The 19,813-nt window shown below is 37.1% G+C and overlaps 1 protein-coding gene and 1 long non-coding RNA gene across 2 annotated transcripts; both read right to left on the bottom strand.

Annotated features, from left to right (window-relative positions):
• Positions 1-4,143: 4,143 nt before the first annotated feature.
• On the bottom strand, positions 4,144-4,671 carry LOC149243622 (uncharacterized). The gene is made up of 2 exons (XR_016245795.1): positions 4,442-4,671; positions 4,144-4,321 (listed from the first exon to the last, which is right to left on the bottom strand). It is a non-coding gene; the product is annotated as an uncharacterized LOC149243622 (long non-coding RNA).
• An 8,055-nt stretch (positions 4,672-12,726) lies between these two features.
• On the bottom strand, positions 12,727-19,010 carry LOC149243621 (uncharacterized). Its single transcript, XM_089374584.1, has 3 exons — positions 18,616-19,010; positions 14,848-14,904; positions 12,727-12,783 (listed from the first exon to the last, which is right to left on the bottom strand). The coding sequence occupies exons 1-2, from the start codon at positions 18,926-18,928 to the stop codon at positions 14,897-14,899; spliced, it is 321 nt and encodes a 106-aa protein (XP_089230710.1). The 5' UTR covers positions 18,929-19,010; the 3' UTR covers positions 12,727-12,783; positions 14,848-14,896.
• Positions 19,011-19,813: the final 803 nt, after the last annotated feature.

Here is a 19,813-nt window from a genome sequence, read left to right as displayed (position 1 = left end):
TAAAACCCTAAAGTAGAAATTAGTTTAGTTTTTGCTCCTTACATTTATTTCTAAGAATTCCCAACTTAATTATAACAGAAACTATTAAGTAGCTCTTTATAATTTCAATGCAAGCTAACTTGTGAATATTTAGGGGTGTAGAGGAAGGAGAGTGATTAGTTCTTATGCCTTTTTGACCATGGCAATGTTTAGTATTTAAATATAACAAACTTGAAAGAAATTTAATTAAGTTAGGAATGATGCCATGCAAGCAAAATAATCTTCTATATGAGCGAGTCATCTTGTGAGGCTAGATCTATCAAATTGTTTGATATCCACTTTTAGGAGTCAATGTGATGTAAGAGTCATAGGGTGCTAGACAAATCAGTGAGGTGAGGCCCAATGGGTTTGGATAATTTAGATGCATTGCATTGATATCAATAACCATTGTATTGATTGAACATTGATAATAACTAGGATAACTAATCCAAGATAAAGTAAAATTTAGTGAGCTCTGTATTGACCAAAGCAAAGCTTAAATAAGAAGGAGTGACAGATTTTATATTGCAACTCCTACGTTTAACTCATTGCTTCTAGTGGCCCATAAAAATGGAGATGCCCAAAGTGATTGCGAGAATGTGAGATACCAAAATTATCAATATTGCTTTTAAATTACATTATAACAGTTACTTCCATGAAGAGAACAATACCATGATAATCAACACAATAAACATATTATCAACACGAAAAACATATTATTCATTACTCGTGTCGACAAGTGTCCACGTAAAATATAAAAACCACAAATAAATATCGTCAGATAAAAACACAATATCCATCCATCAGTGAAAATTTGAACTATACAACGGAAAATCGAATTCAGCAGAGTCTCGCTGAATTTCTATATCTACTACACTGCAAACTCTGCATACTACAAACAAAAATCTAAGTAAATGAGTGGCCTACGGAAAGTCCTACATTTAAACAAAGTCATACAATTGACTCAGTGTCTTCCTTTATTCTTTTTACCCTTTCTCTTGGATCTTTTGTTTTTCTTCCCCTGGTTGGTACCATTGTTGTTAGCTGTGCTGTTACTGCCCACATTAACCACAGTACTCTGACTCTTGTGATGCTCCTCACACTGAGAATCTTGAGTAGGGATGTTAGTCTCCTCTTCTTGCTTCTTCCTGTTCTCACTTGGGCTGTGACTGGTCTCAATAATCATAGCACTCCTAGTATCCTGATTCTCTCCACACTCATACTCTCGAGCATTGCTTCGATAAGTGGCTTTTGCCTCTTTCTTGTTGCTGTCAGTCTCTAATTCTTCATTTTTGTTATTATTTGGGCTGTGACTGGTTACCCTAATCACAGTGCTCTCAATCTCTTGATTCTCTACACAGCAAGATTCTGTTCTGCTATTGTGATCAGTATCATCTTCTTTTGTGTTGTTCTGATCAGTATCATCATCTGCTATTGTGTTGTTGTGAACAGTATCATCTTCTTCTAGCTTTTTGCTGTCAATCTCCTCTTCTTCCTTCTTGTTACTTGGGCTGTGGCTGGTCACACAGATCACAGTGCTCTCTGTCTCTTGATTCTCTCTCCTGTCAGTTTCTAGGGCACTGTTGTCATAATTCTCTTCTTGTATCTCGTTCTTGTTACTTGAGCTGTGACAGTTCCAAATAATCACATTGCTCTCAATCACGTTGGGGTTATCGGTATCTTCTTCTTCTCGTTTATAGCCATCAGTCTCTTCTTCGTGCTTCTTCCTGTTGTTACATAAGCTGTGACTGGTCAGAGTAAACACATTGCTCTCAGCCTGCTGCAACCCTACAAACTCAGCTACTCTCAGGTTGTTGTGATCAGTATCTTCTTCTTCTCGCTTATTGGTGTCAATTTCTTCTTCTTGCTTATTGCTGTTCTCACTTGATCTGTCACTGGTCACAATAATAACAGTGCTCTCCGTCTCCTGAATCTCTCCATACTCAGATTCTTGCAAATTGTTGTGATCAATCTCTTTTTCTTCCCCTTGCTTATTGCAGTCATTCTTTTCTTCTTCCTTCTGACTTGTGTTCTCTGTCTCCTCATTCTCTCCACAATTAGATTCCTGGGGGTGGTTGTGTTGACTCTTTCTTTCTTCTGCCGCAATTCTGTCAGTCCCTTCTTGCTTCTTGTTATCACTTGAGATGTGACTGGTCACAGTAATCACAGTGCTCATCTTTTGCTGATTCTCACTCAACTCAGCTTCAAGCCTGTTGTTGTGATCATTATCAGTCTCTTCTTCATTCTTATTGTTGTCAGTCTCCTTTTCTTGGGTATCATTCTTGTTGCTTAAGCTGTGACTGGTCAAACTAATCACATTGTTCTCAGTCTCCTGAGTCTCTCCACCTTCAGGTTCTCTTGGGTTCTTGTGATCCGTTTCTTCGTCTTCTTGCTTATTGTTGTCACCCTCTTCTTCTTGAATGCTGTTTTCGTTACTGCATGCGCTGCAGCTAGTCGTCGTGGCTCCCTCTTCTTCATTTTGCTGTTGCTGTTTCTCATATACACCCTGATATTGTTCCTCAAAAATTTTTGGTGGTGATGGTGGCCTTCTTATCACTACATCCACTGGTCTTTGTCTTCGCAATGCAATTTCGTCCAGCAATGAGGTTGTCGAAACGTAATCCTTAAATATATCTAGAATTTCTTCGCCCTTCTCCTTTTCGACCTGCAAATCATTATTTCATAGTCAGTAACTTTTCTTGATACCCTAGGGTTTAGGGTTTATCGTGATAGTGAGAGTTGTCAGATTTGAATTTGGGATTTGCCCACGTGCCAATTGCTATATGGGGCAATTGGAACTAGAAGCACTGGATATAGCAACAAACCTCTGTATTTTCTCCAAGCTTTTCCTTAATGCCAAAACTATTTTCTTCCACCTAGGTGTTTCGAGCTTGAGCAGTTACAATGATTATCACTGCAGCAGACGAAAACGGTTATTCCAAAAATGCGACCCAATATCAGAAAGAGACAATATTGCTCTAAAAATAAATCCCCAGAAATTACTGGACCTGCAATGCTCTGGCTTTAACCCAAAATTTCTGTATTGATAAGTATCTCGTTCACTGCAATAAGACCACCCAAGCCCGAATGGGAATAGCTCTGAGCTTCAGAAGCTGATATCGAACTTTCGCGGGTCAACTTCTCAACAATCATCTATTCAAATTCTTTATTTATAACCATGTTACTATAAATTGAAAATCATTTAAAGAATATATTTTGTGTCGGCCTTGCAATATTAAAATTAAATGTCAAAACTCTGAGTAAAATTCGGGTAGCAATGTTTTCTTTGTCCCTGTCTGGTGGTCCTATGTTACCTTTTAAATTGAAAATTAACTAGCATTTGCACCTAGTGTTGCAAAAGAAACGCCGTAAGGCATAGTGTGTGGAAGAATATTGAAACGTGAATAGGCTTTTGCGGGCTTTTTTGGAAGCAAGGGTCGATGAATTTGAGCTTTTATTTGAGGGAGCGATGCCGAAAACCGTTGAAATGGAATGCAAGCAGCCATAAATATGCATTGAACCTGTTTAGAGACCTTTGTTTGTTGTTGGAAAAAACTGTGGAGTTAAAGGTGAAGATAAATGAATGAGTCCATGTGAACAACAACCGGGCAACCATATTGATTTGGAAAGGGCTATTTAAGAAATCATTATTCAAATGGGAAATTAAATTAATATGCGAACAACAACCGAGCAACCATATTGATTTGGAAAGGGCTATTTAAGAAACCATTACTGAAATTGAAAATTAAATTAATATGAAGATGTATTGAAAACATGTATTATAATCATTAAAGTCAAATGATTTTGTAAACAAAATATGTTAAAACCCATTGACAATGAAATAGTTGTGAGGAAATAAACTATCAAAATGGCATTGATGTCGAAACATCCCTTTTTTTATGTTTGAAACGGGAAACACAAATAGTTGGGAGGACATGAACTATCAAAATGGTATTTGATGTTGAAACATCCTTTTTTAAGTGTGAAATGGAAAATACAAATATTGTATTGTAACATCCTTTTTAAAGTTTGAAATGGAAAATACAAAGTGTGTTGTAACATCATTTTTAAAGATTGAAATGGAAAACACAAATAGTTGAGAGGAAACAAACAATGAAAACGGTATTCGATCTTGAAACATCTTTTTTCAAGTTTGAAATGGAAAATACAAACAGTGAATTGTAACAAAAGAGGTTCGAGAAGGAATATAATAGTCTAAAGAACATTGTGCTTGTCATTCCATATTTGAAGTTGTATGAAAACATGGTGGAGGCAGCGAAGGCCTGAAGAAGCAGCAATGGACCTGCAAAATTTATATTTTGTTAGAATTAGTAATATGTAAACCAGTTGCAGAAATTTATTAGTAATACTCTGCAGGTGAGTTGTGTTAAAATGAATCTGGAATGAATGGTAATGAAGTTACCTTTGCTATGGGGATCCATATATTGTTAGTGGAAGATGCATGGTGAATAACGGCATATTGAACACCATTGGAGGTCAATGCACAGCTGGAGACGCAGTTTTTTTGCTTGCCAATCTACATGTAGTTGTGTAGGTATGTTATTTCTGAGCCCATGTGGCCTGCTGCAAAAGAAAGAAAAGGTAAGAATGAGATGTATAGACAATATAAAGACATTCTAATATTTGCTTATTTACTAATTTTGATTAAAGTTTGTTGTTGTTGAAAGATATGAAAAGTATGTTAAGAAATAGAATGAGGTAAATAAATGGAGGAAACCTTTTGGTGATGTCAAAGTACGGGTTGGAGTAGATTATCTGGAGGCGGCATTGAACAGAGAACTTCCTCCGCGTGTTTTCTGCGAGCAATGTTTTTGTTGTCCTTCATTTTACTGTAACGATCGAAACTGAATGCGGGGTTAATCCGGAGATCTTTCAGAGAAGGCACTCTTGAAATAGCTGTGAATGTGAGACCTTGACATTCTATTTTTCCAATGTCAATTGTTGCTTTTGGAAGGGTCATACCTTGAGATTTATGTATGGTTAAAGCCCAAGCCATCTTCAGTGGAATTTGTGCACGACCATTTCTTTTTACTGCTGGAATAGGCAAGTGAGTGGGGTTTCTTTCATCCCAAGGAGGCCCAATGTACTTGGGGAAATCTACGACAACAAATGTTGGAATTTGTGGTGGTGCAGTTGATTCTTTGTAAAAGATGGTTACAATTTTTCCAAGGGAACCATTAACAAGACCGGCTGAAACCCAAAGGTTGGAAGTCAACATAACTTTTTCGCCATTGCATAGCAATACAATTCGCTCAAGTTGCTCATCTTCAGAGGAAAGACTGGAATATGTGGTGTCATCTTCAGCAATGGATCGTGCGATAGGAGTGTTAAGAGATTTCATCATTTGCTTATTATGGACCGTTGTTTGAGCATTTGTTGGAAATAGATGCATGGAATCATGGAATGAACATATTTCTTCTTCTGATAAAAAGGAATCTGTGCACGACATGAGTATGTTGTAGTCATCGATTGTTGGATTTGCATCTCTAATGTTCTGGAGAATGTTCCTGAAAGTAACCTGTGCGATGTCGTCACCTTGTTGACGAAATACTGTGTCCAATGTGATGACTGTGTTGAAGGTGTTCCACAGTGCGCTTCCGTGGCTCGTCCCTGCATATAGAGGTATGTCTTTGACGGGTGGTAGCTGACCAAGATCACCAACCAATATTATGGAACAACCACCGAAAGGAGTGTTTCTTTGGTGGGGAAATGCCTCGCGAAGACGTTCATCAATATGGCTGAGAAGCTTTGGCCCAATGAAGCTCATTTCATCGATCAGTATGTATCTTATATGCTTGAGTTCTTCCTGGAATTTTGCAAGAGCACTACCTTCTAATGGCATAAGATCCTTTATAGGAAGGTGCAAAGCAGAATGGATTGTCGATGCTTGTATGTTGAACGCAGCAACCCCTGTAGGGGCGAGGAGCATGATCGGTGAAGGTTCCAGGCTTGCAAGGCCTATGAGCATATCTTTGATGCAATTAATAAGGAGGGATTTTCCTGTACCAACAGTGCCTTGTATTATCATTCTGAGAGCGGGTAAATAATCCTTCCTAGCAAAATGATTAAAAATAATATTTAGAGCTTTTCTTTGCATTAGAGATAATGTCGTAAGGGTCGGGAGGGTATGTTGATGTGTTTGAAGAATGCGGTGGATGGAGCGGCTATTCTCAATGAATTGTATTGCATTATTTTGTAGATCTAATGGGATAGTGGTATGATTCCAGTTATGGGTGTCATCAAAGCCACGAAGACCAAGCATGTCAAGGTCGTTTATGAGAAGCTCATTTGTAGGGTGTAATTGGGAAAGTAATTCCCATTCATTTATTTCCATGGCGTCTGCTGGATTGGCTTCATTCATAGTTGAGGTATCATTTGCGACAGATTCAATATCAGATAGTGTGTGGTGTTGATGCCAAGGATTGTAGAATGGGCGAAATGTTTGCCAATTTGCGATGAATTCTGCAGCAGAATCTCCTATATCTTGTACGATACGGCGAAAAGGTTTGTATAGCATAAGCTCAACCCTGCAAAAGTCAGCGTAGCAAGGTTCTGTTGTGGATGGTATGGTGGAGTAACGTGGTATGACCCGAACAATTGCCTTTGTAGGCCTTTGTTTCCATTTGTTTGTTTTGCGACGAGGATCATATGACCAGGATCTTGCCAACTCTATTAGTGATGTGGACTCTAGGGTAGAAGGGCGTTGGATATATGTATCTATGAAGTGTGGGGATGTAGTGGAGGTGGCGTCCATTTGTGGAAGGCGCATAAGAATTTTTTGGTTTACATTTAAAGAAATGAATGGCTGACTACATAATGTTAACGGTAATTTTTGCAGCATATGGCAGGTTTCTTGGGCTCCAATGTCATGATCAACAAGGGTTTCAGCAAGAAATTTTCGAAATGCGGATGTTGCTCAGTCAGCAATGGGTGAAGCAAGGACAATTCTATGTAGCATGTCGTGGAAGCTTTCAGATTTTTTTTCTGCTTTGGATGCATATTTGGCGATATATTTTTGTACAGCGTGTATGGAGAGTATTGGTTGGCAGTCAACATTTGCACGCCAAATAGATAGGATGGTAGGGTTATGGCTATTGAGTCGATTGTCGTTCCGAGCAGGGGTGTATGTTTTTTGGCCATTGGAATCAATGAATAAGGCCGATTTTGGATGTAATTCCCACGGTGCTTTATAACGACATTGGAGTGAGGATCCATTTTTTCTTAGGCACGTGCTTTCTGAGCATTTTGTGTGACGTTCAACACAATTGACGAGTTGTTCATAGTCACTGAAAGGATTGGTTCTGAAGATTTGCAGTGTGGACAACAGGCAAGGGTCTTCGGGATTTGTCCAAGCATTTGGTTGGTTTGAATTCGAAGGAGCACGAGGGTTCCAAGCGGAAATATATTTGTCGAAGAACTGCCTTGAGGTCCATCGAAGGATTTTATGCTTTCAATGTATGTTTGGCTGCTGACCCTCTACGTGTTGAATTTCAACATTTTTGTGGTTAGTTTTCTTCTCAGAGTTCGGTTAGAGAATGTATATCTTTCCATGCTAATTTGCTTCTCTGCTTACTTGTGGACCTTTTGGTGCACTTGGTATGTTGTTTAGTTGGCTTTTTCTTAAATTATTTTGTTCTAGTTTCGAATTTTTAAGGTTGCTGATTTCTGAGTTTTTCAGCATTTCAGGTCCAAATTTATAATTTGCTGTTTTTCTGCTATTTTTTTGATATTTCGAAAAAGTTTTGCCATATATTCCCCCAAAGATATTTGTGACATTAATTATAATGCTAGAAGGGCCATTTTGCTTGAGATTGTCACCTTTAGGAAGCATTTTTAAATGCAAACCTATTAAAATCACAGCAACTTATCCCTAACATGGTTGTACGACTATTACTTCTTAGTAGTGATTTTTATCTTTCCATTTTACATGCAAAAGCAGAAAATAACCATATGCATAGTCTAGCCACTGAAAAGAGAATGTAAAACAAAACACAATATATAAGTAACCCGTAATTCACGAGGAAGACTATAATATTTCTTTAACTGTCATAACTCCCAAGGCATAAAAACATAAATTAATGCAGATAACAGGCCAACTAACCATAGTAATATGTCTTATCAAGAAGTTGCTGGAATCATGCCCACATTGGGAGAGGGCTCTTTATACTCAAGGTTCTATGCCTCCATCCATAACTTGCAGGTTTAGGATCAGTACATTTTATGAGTCAAATTACTTCCAAAGATAACAAGATTGGATCTCATTACAAGAACTTCCAGCCACCTTGTTGTAAGACCTTCATATTTAAAAACATTTTACCCTACTTATACTCTGTAATTGAGAGTATAGCTAGAATATAAGGTTGTACTTCGTTAGATGGGAAATATATATATATGCACATCAAAGCCTGATTGAATAACCTGAGAGCATAGTTCAAAACAGAGTACTTGGAGATGGTAGTATGGTGCCAATAGGTGCCAACAGAAATCATGAAATTGTTAATGCTATTTGATTCAACCTAACAGTGATGTGCTATCAAACTCCTCCAGCTGAAATGCATGCTTGAAGACATCAATTCACAAGTTTTACATGCAATAGCAGAAAATAACCATATGCATAGCCTAGCCATTGAATAGAATTCAATGTAACAATGATGTGCTATCAAACTCCAGCTGAAGTCAGATAAGGTTTGCTTTGATAGCCATTTTCAAAACTCAAGACTCATAGTTGTAGCCTAACCATGCTGCCCTCATTAGGGGTTTTTCTCAGTAAGTGAATCATGGAAATGTTTCAATATCATGTTTTTTTGAGGCATCTCTAGTAGAGATCTTAGTTCCTGGTCAGAAGCTACAAAACAGAGCTTTGCATGGAGATCTTGTTTTGTTTAGAATCTAGTTTCATGGTTTCAATTTGCATTGATAAGGAAAATTAATTGTTGGTACCATCTTGATGAAGATCCCAAGTGTTTGAAGTAGTTACCAATACCTTTGTAACATGAAAAGGGGTTAGTTATGCATTATGACCGGATGACTCTCTCACTAGATGATTGGGTCATTACAGTAGCATTTAATTTTATGTTACAATGGTTAAGTTTTGAGACTGGAGAAATTCTTGATACAGCAGATAAAGCTCATGATGGGGATATCACTGATACGGTTTAGGCACCTCAGCCTCTTGCAACATAAAGTGGTCTCACAACTATTTCAGCTGCGACCAGCAATGACAAAAAGGTGAAATTTTGGAGTTGTCTCTATTTAATTGAATGGACTGTGTGCCTTGACAAAAAAGTAAGTGACCTGTTGAGGTAACATATGAACAACTCAATTACGAACACCTAGCAGAAATATCTTCTCATTATTAATTATGGATATTCTACATGGAAAATGAAGTAGATAATGTAGCTCTGAGATGATGAGGAAATTATTTGTTGAATATAGAATGTTAAGGTAAAGAATTTAGTTAAGAGGTGAAAAATATATTCCTCCAAAATAGGATAAAGGACAGCTGGTGAAGATAGGTGGCAGAGGATCAGTAGGCAGAAGATTACTTAAGATTTAAGTTGATTGTGTAAATGGACAGCTTCTGTGTGAACAACAGCTATTGTTTGCATCTCATTAGGTTCAGTGATATTACTGTGTGTAATCACCATCGCTCTGAGAGTTTTTTGGAGAAATCTTGAAGCCTAGTGAACAAATCTTGAACCAGAAGTAGAAGAAGTACCTTTTGGGGCAGACCTTGGGTTAACTTTTGGAGCAATTTGGTAACTTTCACATTCTGAGCGATGAAGAAGTGCACAAGGGAATGAAAAGCAGTGAATTGAAGAAAATGTTTGAATAACATAGCTTTCTTCCTAATGTTGAAAAAATTGTTGCATAAAAAGAAACCGCACCTGAATCAAAATCTGATGCTAAATTCTGAGGATCTGGTATAACAACAGATTCTACACAAAATGGTGAAACCATCTGAGCTCTTCATCAGTAAGTGAATCATGGAAAGGTTTCAATACCATGTTTTTTTGAGGCATTTCTATTAGAGATCTTAGTTCCTGGTCGGAAGCTACAAAATAGAGCTTTGCATGGAGATCTTGTTTTGTTCAGAATATAGTTTCATGGTTTCAATTTGCATTGATATGGAAAATTAATTGTTGGTACCATCTTGATGAAGATCCCAAGTGTTTGAAGTAGTTACCAATACCTTTGTAACATGAAAAGGGGTTAGTTCTGCATTATGACCGGATGACTCTCTCACTAGATGATTGGGTCATTATAGTAGCATTTAATTTTATGTTACAATGGTTAAGTTTTGAGACTGGAGAAATTCTTGATACAGCAGATAAAGCTCATGATGGGGATATCACTGATATGGTTTAGGCACCTCAGCCTCTTGCAACATAAAGTGGTCTCACAACTATTTCAGCTACGACCAGCAATGACAAAAAGGTGAAATTTTGGAGTTGTCTCTGTTTAATTGAATGGACTGTGTGCCTTGACAAAAAAGTAAGTGACCTGTTGAGGTAACATATGAACAACTCAATTACGAACACCTAGCAGAAATATCTTCTCATTATTAATTATGGATATTCTACATGGAAAATGAAGTAGATAATGTAGCTCTGAGATGATGAGAAAATTATTTGTTGAATATAGAATGTTAAGGTAAAGAATTTAGTTAAGAGGTGAAAAATATATTCCTCCAAAATAGGATAAAGGACAGCTGGTGAAGATAGGTGGCAGAGGATCAGTAGGCAGAAGATTACTTAAGATTTAAGTTGATTGTGTAAATGGACAGCTTCTGTGTGAACAACAGCTATTGTTTGCATCTCATTAGGTTCAGTGATATTACTGTGTGTAATCACCATCGCTCTGAGAGCTTTTTGGAGAAATCTTGAAGCCTAGTGAACAAATCTTGAACCAGAAGTAGAAGAAGTACCTTTTGGGGCAGACCTTGGGTTAACTTTTGGAGAAATTTGGTAACTTTCACATTCTGAGCGATGAAGAAGTGCACAAGGGAATGAAAAACAGTGAATTGAAGAAAATGTTTGAATAACATAGCTTTCTTCCTAATGTTGAAAAAATTGTTGCATAAAAAGAAACCGCACCTGAATCAAAATCTGATGCTAAATTCTGAGGATCTGGTATAACAGTAGATTCTACACAAAATGGTGAAACCATCTGAGCTCTTCATCAGTAAGTGAATCATGGAAAGGTTTCAATACCATGTTTTTTTGAGGCATCTCTATTAGAGATCTTAGTTCCTGGTCGGAAGCTACAAAACAGAGCTTTGCATGGAGATCTTGTTTTGTTTAGAATCTAGTTTCATGGTTTCAATTTGCATTGATATGGAAAATTAATTGTTGGTACCATCTTGATGAAGATCCCAAGTGTTTGAAGTAGTTACCAATACCTTTGTAACATGAAAAGGGGTTAGTTCTGCATTATGACCGGATGACTCTCTCACTAGATGATTGGGTCATTACAGTAGCATTTAATTTTATGTTACAATGGTTAAGTTTTGAGACTGGAGAAATTCTTGATACAGCAGATAAAGCTCATGATGGGGATATCACTGATATGGTTTAGGCACCTCAGCCTCTTGCAACATAAAGTGGTCTCACAACTATTTCAGCTACGACCAGCAATGACAAAAAGGTGAAATTTTGGAGTTGTCTCTGTTTAATTGAATGGACTGTGTGCCTTGACAAAAAAGTAAGTGACCTGTTGAGGTAACATATGAACAACTCAATTACGAACACCTAGCAGAAATATCTTCTCATTATTAATTATGGATATTCTACATGGAAAATGAAGTAGATAATGTAGCTCTGAGATGATGAGAAAATTCAACCTAACAGTGATGTGCTAGCATTCACAGAAAATAAACAGTGATATGAAAGCAAGATCCACAACAACCCCAAGTCAGTGTCAAGTCAAGTCAGATAAGGTTTGCTTTGATAGCCATTTCATTGACTTCAAAAGGAAACAATCTGTCAAATCCCTATAATGGATGTGACATTTCAAAACAAAAAGCAATGCTACCAAGGGATTGGAAAAATTTACTCAAGGAGGGCAAGAGATTTGCAAATGTTAAGATATCCCAATTATCGGAGCAGATAGAAAAGTAGGGTCGGTTCTAAATGAAGAGTGCCCAAGGACCCAGGTCACTTCGACTGCCATGAACAAAATTATAAATGGATGCCGTACTCATTAGGCATTGTCTATGGGCAGACCCTAACCCTATAGGCAAATCTATAGTTTCCTATTTCATGAATCATACAACATTATCCACAATCATAACTCAAACAAAATAAGTCATTCCCATCAAAAAATTCACATCTCTATTGAATATCATGCTTCTCAAAATGCAGTTGCTGTATTCGGAGAGTCTGACAGTAAAGCCAAATGCTTGTTATGCAGTATGCCACTATAAATTAAAATGGAATACATGTCTCCAATTATTTAAAAAAATAATTCTATTAAATATTATAAGATATACTTCACTTATAGGACATATCCAAAGTCAGTACGGGTAAAAATATCCTAAGCTAATAGCATTTAGGTAGGAAGCATAGTCATATCATGAAAGCAAGACATACAAAACACATCACTAACTGGAACAAGTGCCTCTGTCCATTCATGTGCGTGTACATATGGATGTATAATACACAAAGTTATAAATATATAAATAAGAACCTGAGTGCGGAGTTTGAATTCTGCAGCAAGGTCTTCTAATGGGATGCACTTATGCTTCTGCATTGTCCACAAAAGAGTTGTCAGATGGGATCAAAGTATAAGAAGAAAAAGTTATGAAATTCAAATCTCTTCTATGCCCTAACTAAACATTGATATTTCAAATCTCTTCTATGCCCTAACTAAACATTGATATAACAGAAATCCATGAATCAGGTTTGATTTGGACATGGAAGGCTCCATTAAAGATATCCTTGTAAGGAGCTATGTTTGAAGCTCTCAACAGGCTTGATCTGTTTGGCCCCCTCCTCTTGTGAACAGCACTGTTGGATCCATTGAGCAGAGGCAATTTGAAGAGTGCCCAAGGACCCAGGTCACTTCGACTGCCATGAACAAAATTATAAATGGATGCCGTACTCATTAGGCATTGTCTATGGGTAGACCCTAACCCTATAGGCAAATAAAGCATGACCAAAAGCAGCACATTGGTAGAATTAAAGCTATTTTGCCACAATAGTTGCAGGGCACAAAAGCCTCTAAAGACACCAATGCAATGATTTTGAGTCAGGTTTGATTTGGACATGGAAGGCTCCATTAAAGATATCCTTGTAAGGAGCTATGTTTGAAGCTCTCAACAGGCTTGATCTGTTTGGCCCCCTCCTCTTGTGAACAGCACTGTTGGATCCATTGAGTGGAGGCAATTTGAAGAATGCCCAAGGACCCAGGTCACTTCGACTGCCATGAACAAAATTATAAATGGATGCCGTACTCATTAGGCATTGTCTATGGGTAGACCCTAACCCTATAGGCAAATCTATAGTTTCCTATTTCATGAATCATACAGCATTATCCACAATCATAACTCAAACAGAATAAGTCATTCCCATCTTAAAATTCACATCTCTATTGAATATCATGCTTCTCAAAATGCAGTTGCTGTATTCGGAGAGTCTGACAGTAAAGCCAAATGCTTGTTATGCAGTATGCCACTATAAATTAAAATGGAATACATGTCTCCAATTATTTAAAAAAATAATTCTATTAAATATTATAAGATATACTTCACTTATAAGACATATCGAAAGTCAGTACGGGTAAAAATATCCTAAGCTAATAGCATTTAGGTAGGAAGCTTAGTCATCTCATGAAAGCAAGACATACAAAACACATCACTAACTGGAACAAGTGCCTCTGTCCATTCATGTGCGTGTACATATGGATGTATAATACACAAAGTTATAAATATATAAATAAGAACCTGAGTGCGGAGTTTGAATTCTGCAGCAAGGTCTTCTAATGGGATGCACTTATGCTTCTGCATTGTCCACAAAAGAGTTGTCAGATGGGATCAAAGTATAAGAAGAAAAAGTTATGAAATTCAAATCTCTTCTATGCCCTAACTAAACATTGATATAACAGAAATCCATGAATCAGGTTTGATTTGGACATGGAAGGCTCCATTAAAGATATCCTTGTAAGGAGCTATGTTTGAAGCTCTCAACAGGCTTGATCTGTTTGGCCCCCTCCTCTTGTGAACAACATTGTTGGATCCATTGAGCGGAGGCAATTTGAAGAGTGCCCAAGGACCCAGGTCACTTCGACTGCCATGAACAAAATTATAAATGGATGCCGTACTCATTAGGCATTGTCTATGGGCAGACCCTAACCCTATAGGCAAATCTATAGTTTCCTATTTCATGAATCATACAGCATTATCCACAATCATAACTCAAACAGAATAAGTCATTCCCATCATAAAATTCACATCTCTATTGAATATCATGCTTCTCAAAATGCAGTTGCTGTATTCGGAGAGTCTGACAGTAAAGCCAAATGCTTGTTATGCAGTATGCCACTATAAATTAAAATGGAATACATGTCTCCAATTATTTAAAAAAATAATTCTATTAAATATTATAAGATATACTTCACTTATAGGACATATCCAAAGTCAGTACAGGTAAAAATATCCTAAGCTAATAGCATTTAGGTAGGAAGCATAGTCATCTCATGAAAGCAAGACATACAAAACACATCACTAACTGGAACAAGTGCCTCTGTCCATTCATGTGCGTGTACATATGGATGTATAATACACAAAGTTATAAATATATAAATAAGAACCTGAGTGCGGAGTTTGAATTCTGCAGCAAGGTCTTCTAATGGGATGCACTTATGCTTCTGCATTGTCCACAAAAGAGTTGTCAGATGGGATCAAAGTATAAGAAGAAAAAGTTATGAAATTCAAATCTCTTCTATGCCCTAACTAAACATTGATATAACAGAAATCCAATGTTGTAATCAATATGTTCATTCAATTGCAGGACTATGCATTGCCAAGCTAGATTAGCAAGGCTGCAAGGTTTCCCTGTGTAAGACAAGCTGGGTCAGAAACATCAAGTTTCAATGATACAGTAGATACTTGTGTCCCTCAAAAGAACTTGGCAAATGTGGGTCAATTGCATAGAAAAGCAATTTTATGATTAACCTCTTTAATTATTATTTGGACTATGGAGAAGAGGTTTCAATCAGATAATAGTTTCAGAGGTATTTCATCACTCAAAGCGAGTCCCTAGTTATCGATTAATTTCCCATGTTACTACATTCAAAAATTATAGAAAATAATGGAATTAGCAAGATCCTTCACTTATAAGACATATCTAAAGTCATAGTAAAAGTAACAAAGTAGCCTATAAGGGTACTGAGCCTATAAGCTCTTAATACAAGTCCATGTCTGTTTCACATCTACGACCTAAGAGATCCATGAACAATCAAACAAAAACTGAAAGTAGTCCAAAAAATCGCAATCCTTTCTTTGACAGTTCAACATTGAAGAACCAAACAGAAGACTTCAAATACAGTAGGAAATTCTGGACATAAACCTCCCCAACACCTGTTTCTGTTGTCAAAACCTGGATGATCATATTTGGGATTGCATTGTTATCGGTGATAATGATGTGAAGTAAATATCATTCACAGAAAATAAACAGTGATATCTTGTGATCTATACCAGTGCCCATCAATATATTCTCTAATTATCTATTGGGGTTCTGATGTGTATTTAAATGATGGTCATTAATCATTGATAATAAATCCGAGGAGTCATTGAACATGTACCCTAATTCCAGGTTCTGATGTGTAATTAAATGATGGTCATTAATCATTGATAATGAATCCGAGGAGTCATTGAACATGTACCCTAATTCTGGGTTCTGATGTGTAATTAAATGATGGTGATTAATCATTGATAATAAATCCGAGGAATCATTGAACATGTACCCTAATTCTGCATAACCTAGTTGCAGGATTATTTCATGTATTAGTTGGCCTGCACACAAATATGTATAAAACCATATGACATAAAAGAAGCCCTCTGCTAAAATAGATTCAGTGAAGGTTACTCCCTATAGCAAACCAATATTGGATAACTTGTGTCCGGAAGGGAGTTTGACATGCACTTTACACAGTTTAGCAAACCAATATTGGATAACTTTGTGTCCGGAAGGGAGTTTGACATGCACTTTACACAGTTTCTTCCCAAGGAGAAATTAAAATAAAGGATGATACCAATGGGATCATGGTTCAGCAGTGAGATCGTTGGTGTGTTGGCCAGCCACCAAGATTCAATTCTTTGAGGGGCACACATAAGTTGTTGGAGATTTGAGGTTATTTAAAAAAAACAATAAGCCCACTATAGCTACTAACTGCCTGCCTTGAGGGGAATTACAGACCTATTAACTGCCCTCATAATTAGGAGGGAAATTGCAGACCTATCAACTGCCCTGATAACTACGAGAGATGCTGGTGAACTTGTTGTTTCTTCCATTAATGATTTGATGGATGGAAAATCACAATTCTGAAAACTGCAATTTTACCAATGAAATGGAAATGGATTTGTAGACCCTGTTTTCATTGGAAAAGCTCCTCACTGCAATTTCAATAATCAAAGAATTGTAATTCAACCCAGCCATCACAATTCCGACCAGAAAACTCACCTAAAAGAACGGGATATTTGCTCCTTAATTATTGATTATTAATATTGTTGACAGATAATCATATTGGGTAGCTCTGTCTCTTCTTCTTCTTTGTTATTTTCAACTTGAATGAACAGTCTAATTTTTTAAATGGCATCTAAGGAAGAATCAGCTGATGTTTAGGGCTTTGATTTTACCAGGTTCATATCACTCAAGGAGACTATGAGGGTACAACTGTTATTGTCTCTTGGATTACACTCTCCATGGTGAATGAATGTCTGGGTGCCTTCCTCTTTTTGCAGCTCTGCATTTATGTCACTAACCAAAGGCCTGTAACAAAATATTGCATATATGTGGATAACTAAAAGTCTATAACAAAAGTGTAAAAGTATGTGAACAGATAATGATGGATTGCATACTGATGACAGAGTGGTGGTATGGTATGTGTGAACACAGGAGGGTTGAGAGGCTTCGACAATGTGCTATGGAAAGTGCAAAAGTATAGAGGAGGGAGGAAGCCATCTATTCTGTTGTCAAAACCTGGATGATCATATTTGGGATTGCATTGTTATCGGTGATAATGATGTGAAGTAAATATCATTCACAGAAAATAAACAGTGATATCCTGTGATCTATACCAGTGCCCATCAATATATTCTCTAATTATCTATTGGGGTTCTGATGTGTATTTAAATGATGGTCATTAATCATTGATAATAAATCCGAGGAGTCATTGAACATGTACCCTAATTCCGGGTTCTGATGTGTAATTAAATGATGGTCATTAATCATTGATAATGAATCCGAGGAGTCATTGAACATGTACCCTAATTCTGGGTTCTGATGTGTAATTAAATGATGGTGATTAATCATTGATAATAAATCCGAGGAATCATTGAACATGTACCCTAATTCTGCATAACCTAGTTGCAGGATTATTTCATGTATTAGTTGGCCTGCACACAAATATGTATAAAACCATATGACATAAAAGAAGCCCTCTGCTAAAATAGATTCAGTGAAGGTTACTCCCTATAGCAAACCAATATTGGATAACTTGTGTCCGGAAGGGAGTTTGACATGCACTTTACACAGTTTAGCAAACCAATATTGGATAACTTTGTGTCCGGAAGGGAGTTTGACATGCACTTTACACAGTTTCTTCCCAAGGAGAAAGTAAAATAAAGGATGATACCAATGGGATCATGGTTCAGCAGTGAGATCGTTGGTGTGTTGGCCAGCCACCAAGATTCAATTCTTTGAGGGGCACACATAAGTTGTTGGAGATTTGAGGTTATTTAAAAAAAACAATAAGCCCACTATAGCAGCCTAGCCAAGGGAAAGTGCTCGTGATTAATGATTCGCCCTTCAAGGGTTGTCTTGCAAGTTGCAAGTGAAAACAGGCTACTTCTGGAGGATCCGAGGACAATGGGCCCTGTGACTGAAGCATCTGAATCAGATAATCGGTCAATACTAAGGACAACCAACTGCATAAGGCAAATCTATAGTTTCCTATTTCATGAATCATACAGCATTATCCACAATCATAACTCAAACAGAATAAGTCATTCCCATTATAAAATTCACATCTCTATTGAATATCATGCTTCTCAAAATGCAGTTGCTGTATTCGGAGAGTCTGACAGTAACGACAAATGCTTGTTATGCAGTATGCCACTATAAATTAAAATGGAATACATGAGAAAATAACCATATCGGCAGCAATTAAAATCGGCAGCAATAACCATATCGGTAGCAATTAAAATCGGCAGCAATTAAAATAACCATATCGGCAGCAATTAAAATCGGCAGCAATTAAAATAACCATATCGGCAGCAATTAGAATAGTACTCTGTTCTCGACATTAAGGCACACAGAATAGTACTCTGTTCAAATTGACCGGATAGAGAGTTCATACCTTGGAGGAAAACGTAACGTAAACGATGAGGGTTTGATAGCTGTGGGTCGAACCTTAAATAAACAGTAGGAAAACGTAAACGATAAGGGTTTGATAGCAGTGGGTCGAACCTTAAATAGCTACTAATCCACTGAATCATGGAGGCCAAAGAATATAACTGTCGATAAAGAAAAACATGAAGAGTCTCTGCCATGAAGAGTCTCTGCCAAGAGTCTCTGCCAAGAGTCTCATTGCCAGCGGGCAGTCTCTGCCAAGGCAGCAGAAGAGTCTCATCGCCAGCAGGCGAGGCCTGGTTTTTCATGCTCATTACCATGAAAAAATACCATTTTTCTATGAATAAAACAGATTAAATCGAACGGAAGAAAACACTCCAATCATCTAACACATAAAATCAATGGTTGCAATTTCAATAATCAAAGAATTGTAATTCAACCCAGCCATCACAATTCCAACCAGAAAACTCACCTAAAAGAACGGGATATTTGCTCCTTAATTATTGATTATTAATATTGTTGACAGATAATCATATTGGGTAGCTCTGTCTCTTCTTCTTCTTTGTTATTTTCAACTTGAATGAACAGTCTAATTTTTTAAATGGCATCTAAGGAAGAATCAGCTGATGTTCAGGGCTTTGATTTTACCAGGTTCATATCACTCAAGGAGACTATGAGGGTACAGCTGTTATTGTCTCTTGGATTACACTCTCCATGGTGAATGAATGTCTGGGTGCCTTCCTCTTTTTGCAGCTCTGCATTTATGTCGCTAACCAAAGGCCTGTAACAAAATATTGCATATATGTGGATAACTAAAATTCTATAACAAAAGTGTAAAAGTATGTGAACAGATAATGATGGATTGCATACTGATGACAGAGTGGTGGTATGGTATGTGTGAACACAGGAGGGTTGAGAGGCTTCGACAATGTGCTATGGAAAGTGAAAAAGTATAGAGGAGGGAGGAAGCCATCTATTCTGTTGTCAAAACCTAGATGATCATATTTGGGATTGCATTGTTATCGATGATAATGATGTGAAGTAAATATCATTCACAGAAAATAAACAGTGATATCCTGTGATCTATACCAGTGCCCATCAATATATTCTCTAATTATCTATTGGGGTTCTGATGTGTATTTAAATGATGGTCATTAATCATTGATAATAAATCTGAGGAGTCATTGAACATGTACCCTAATTCC

Source organism: Pinus tabuliformis, chromosome 8 (genome assembly GCF_031772625.1).
Source record: "Pinus tabuliformis cultivar Carrire ecotype Pingquan chromosome 8, CPIR1, whole genome shotgun sequence".
NCBI lineage: Eukaryota > Viridiplantae > Streptophyta > Pinopsida > Pinales > Pinaceae > Pinus > Pinus tabuliformis.
This window is presented reverse-complemented; position numbering and strand designations above follow the sequence as displayed.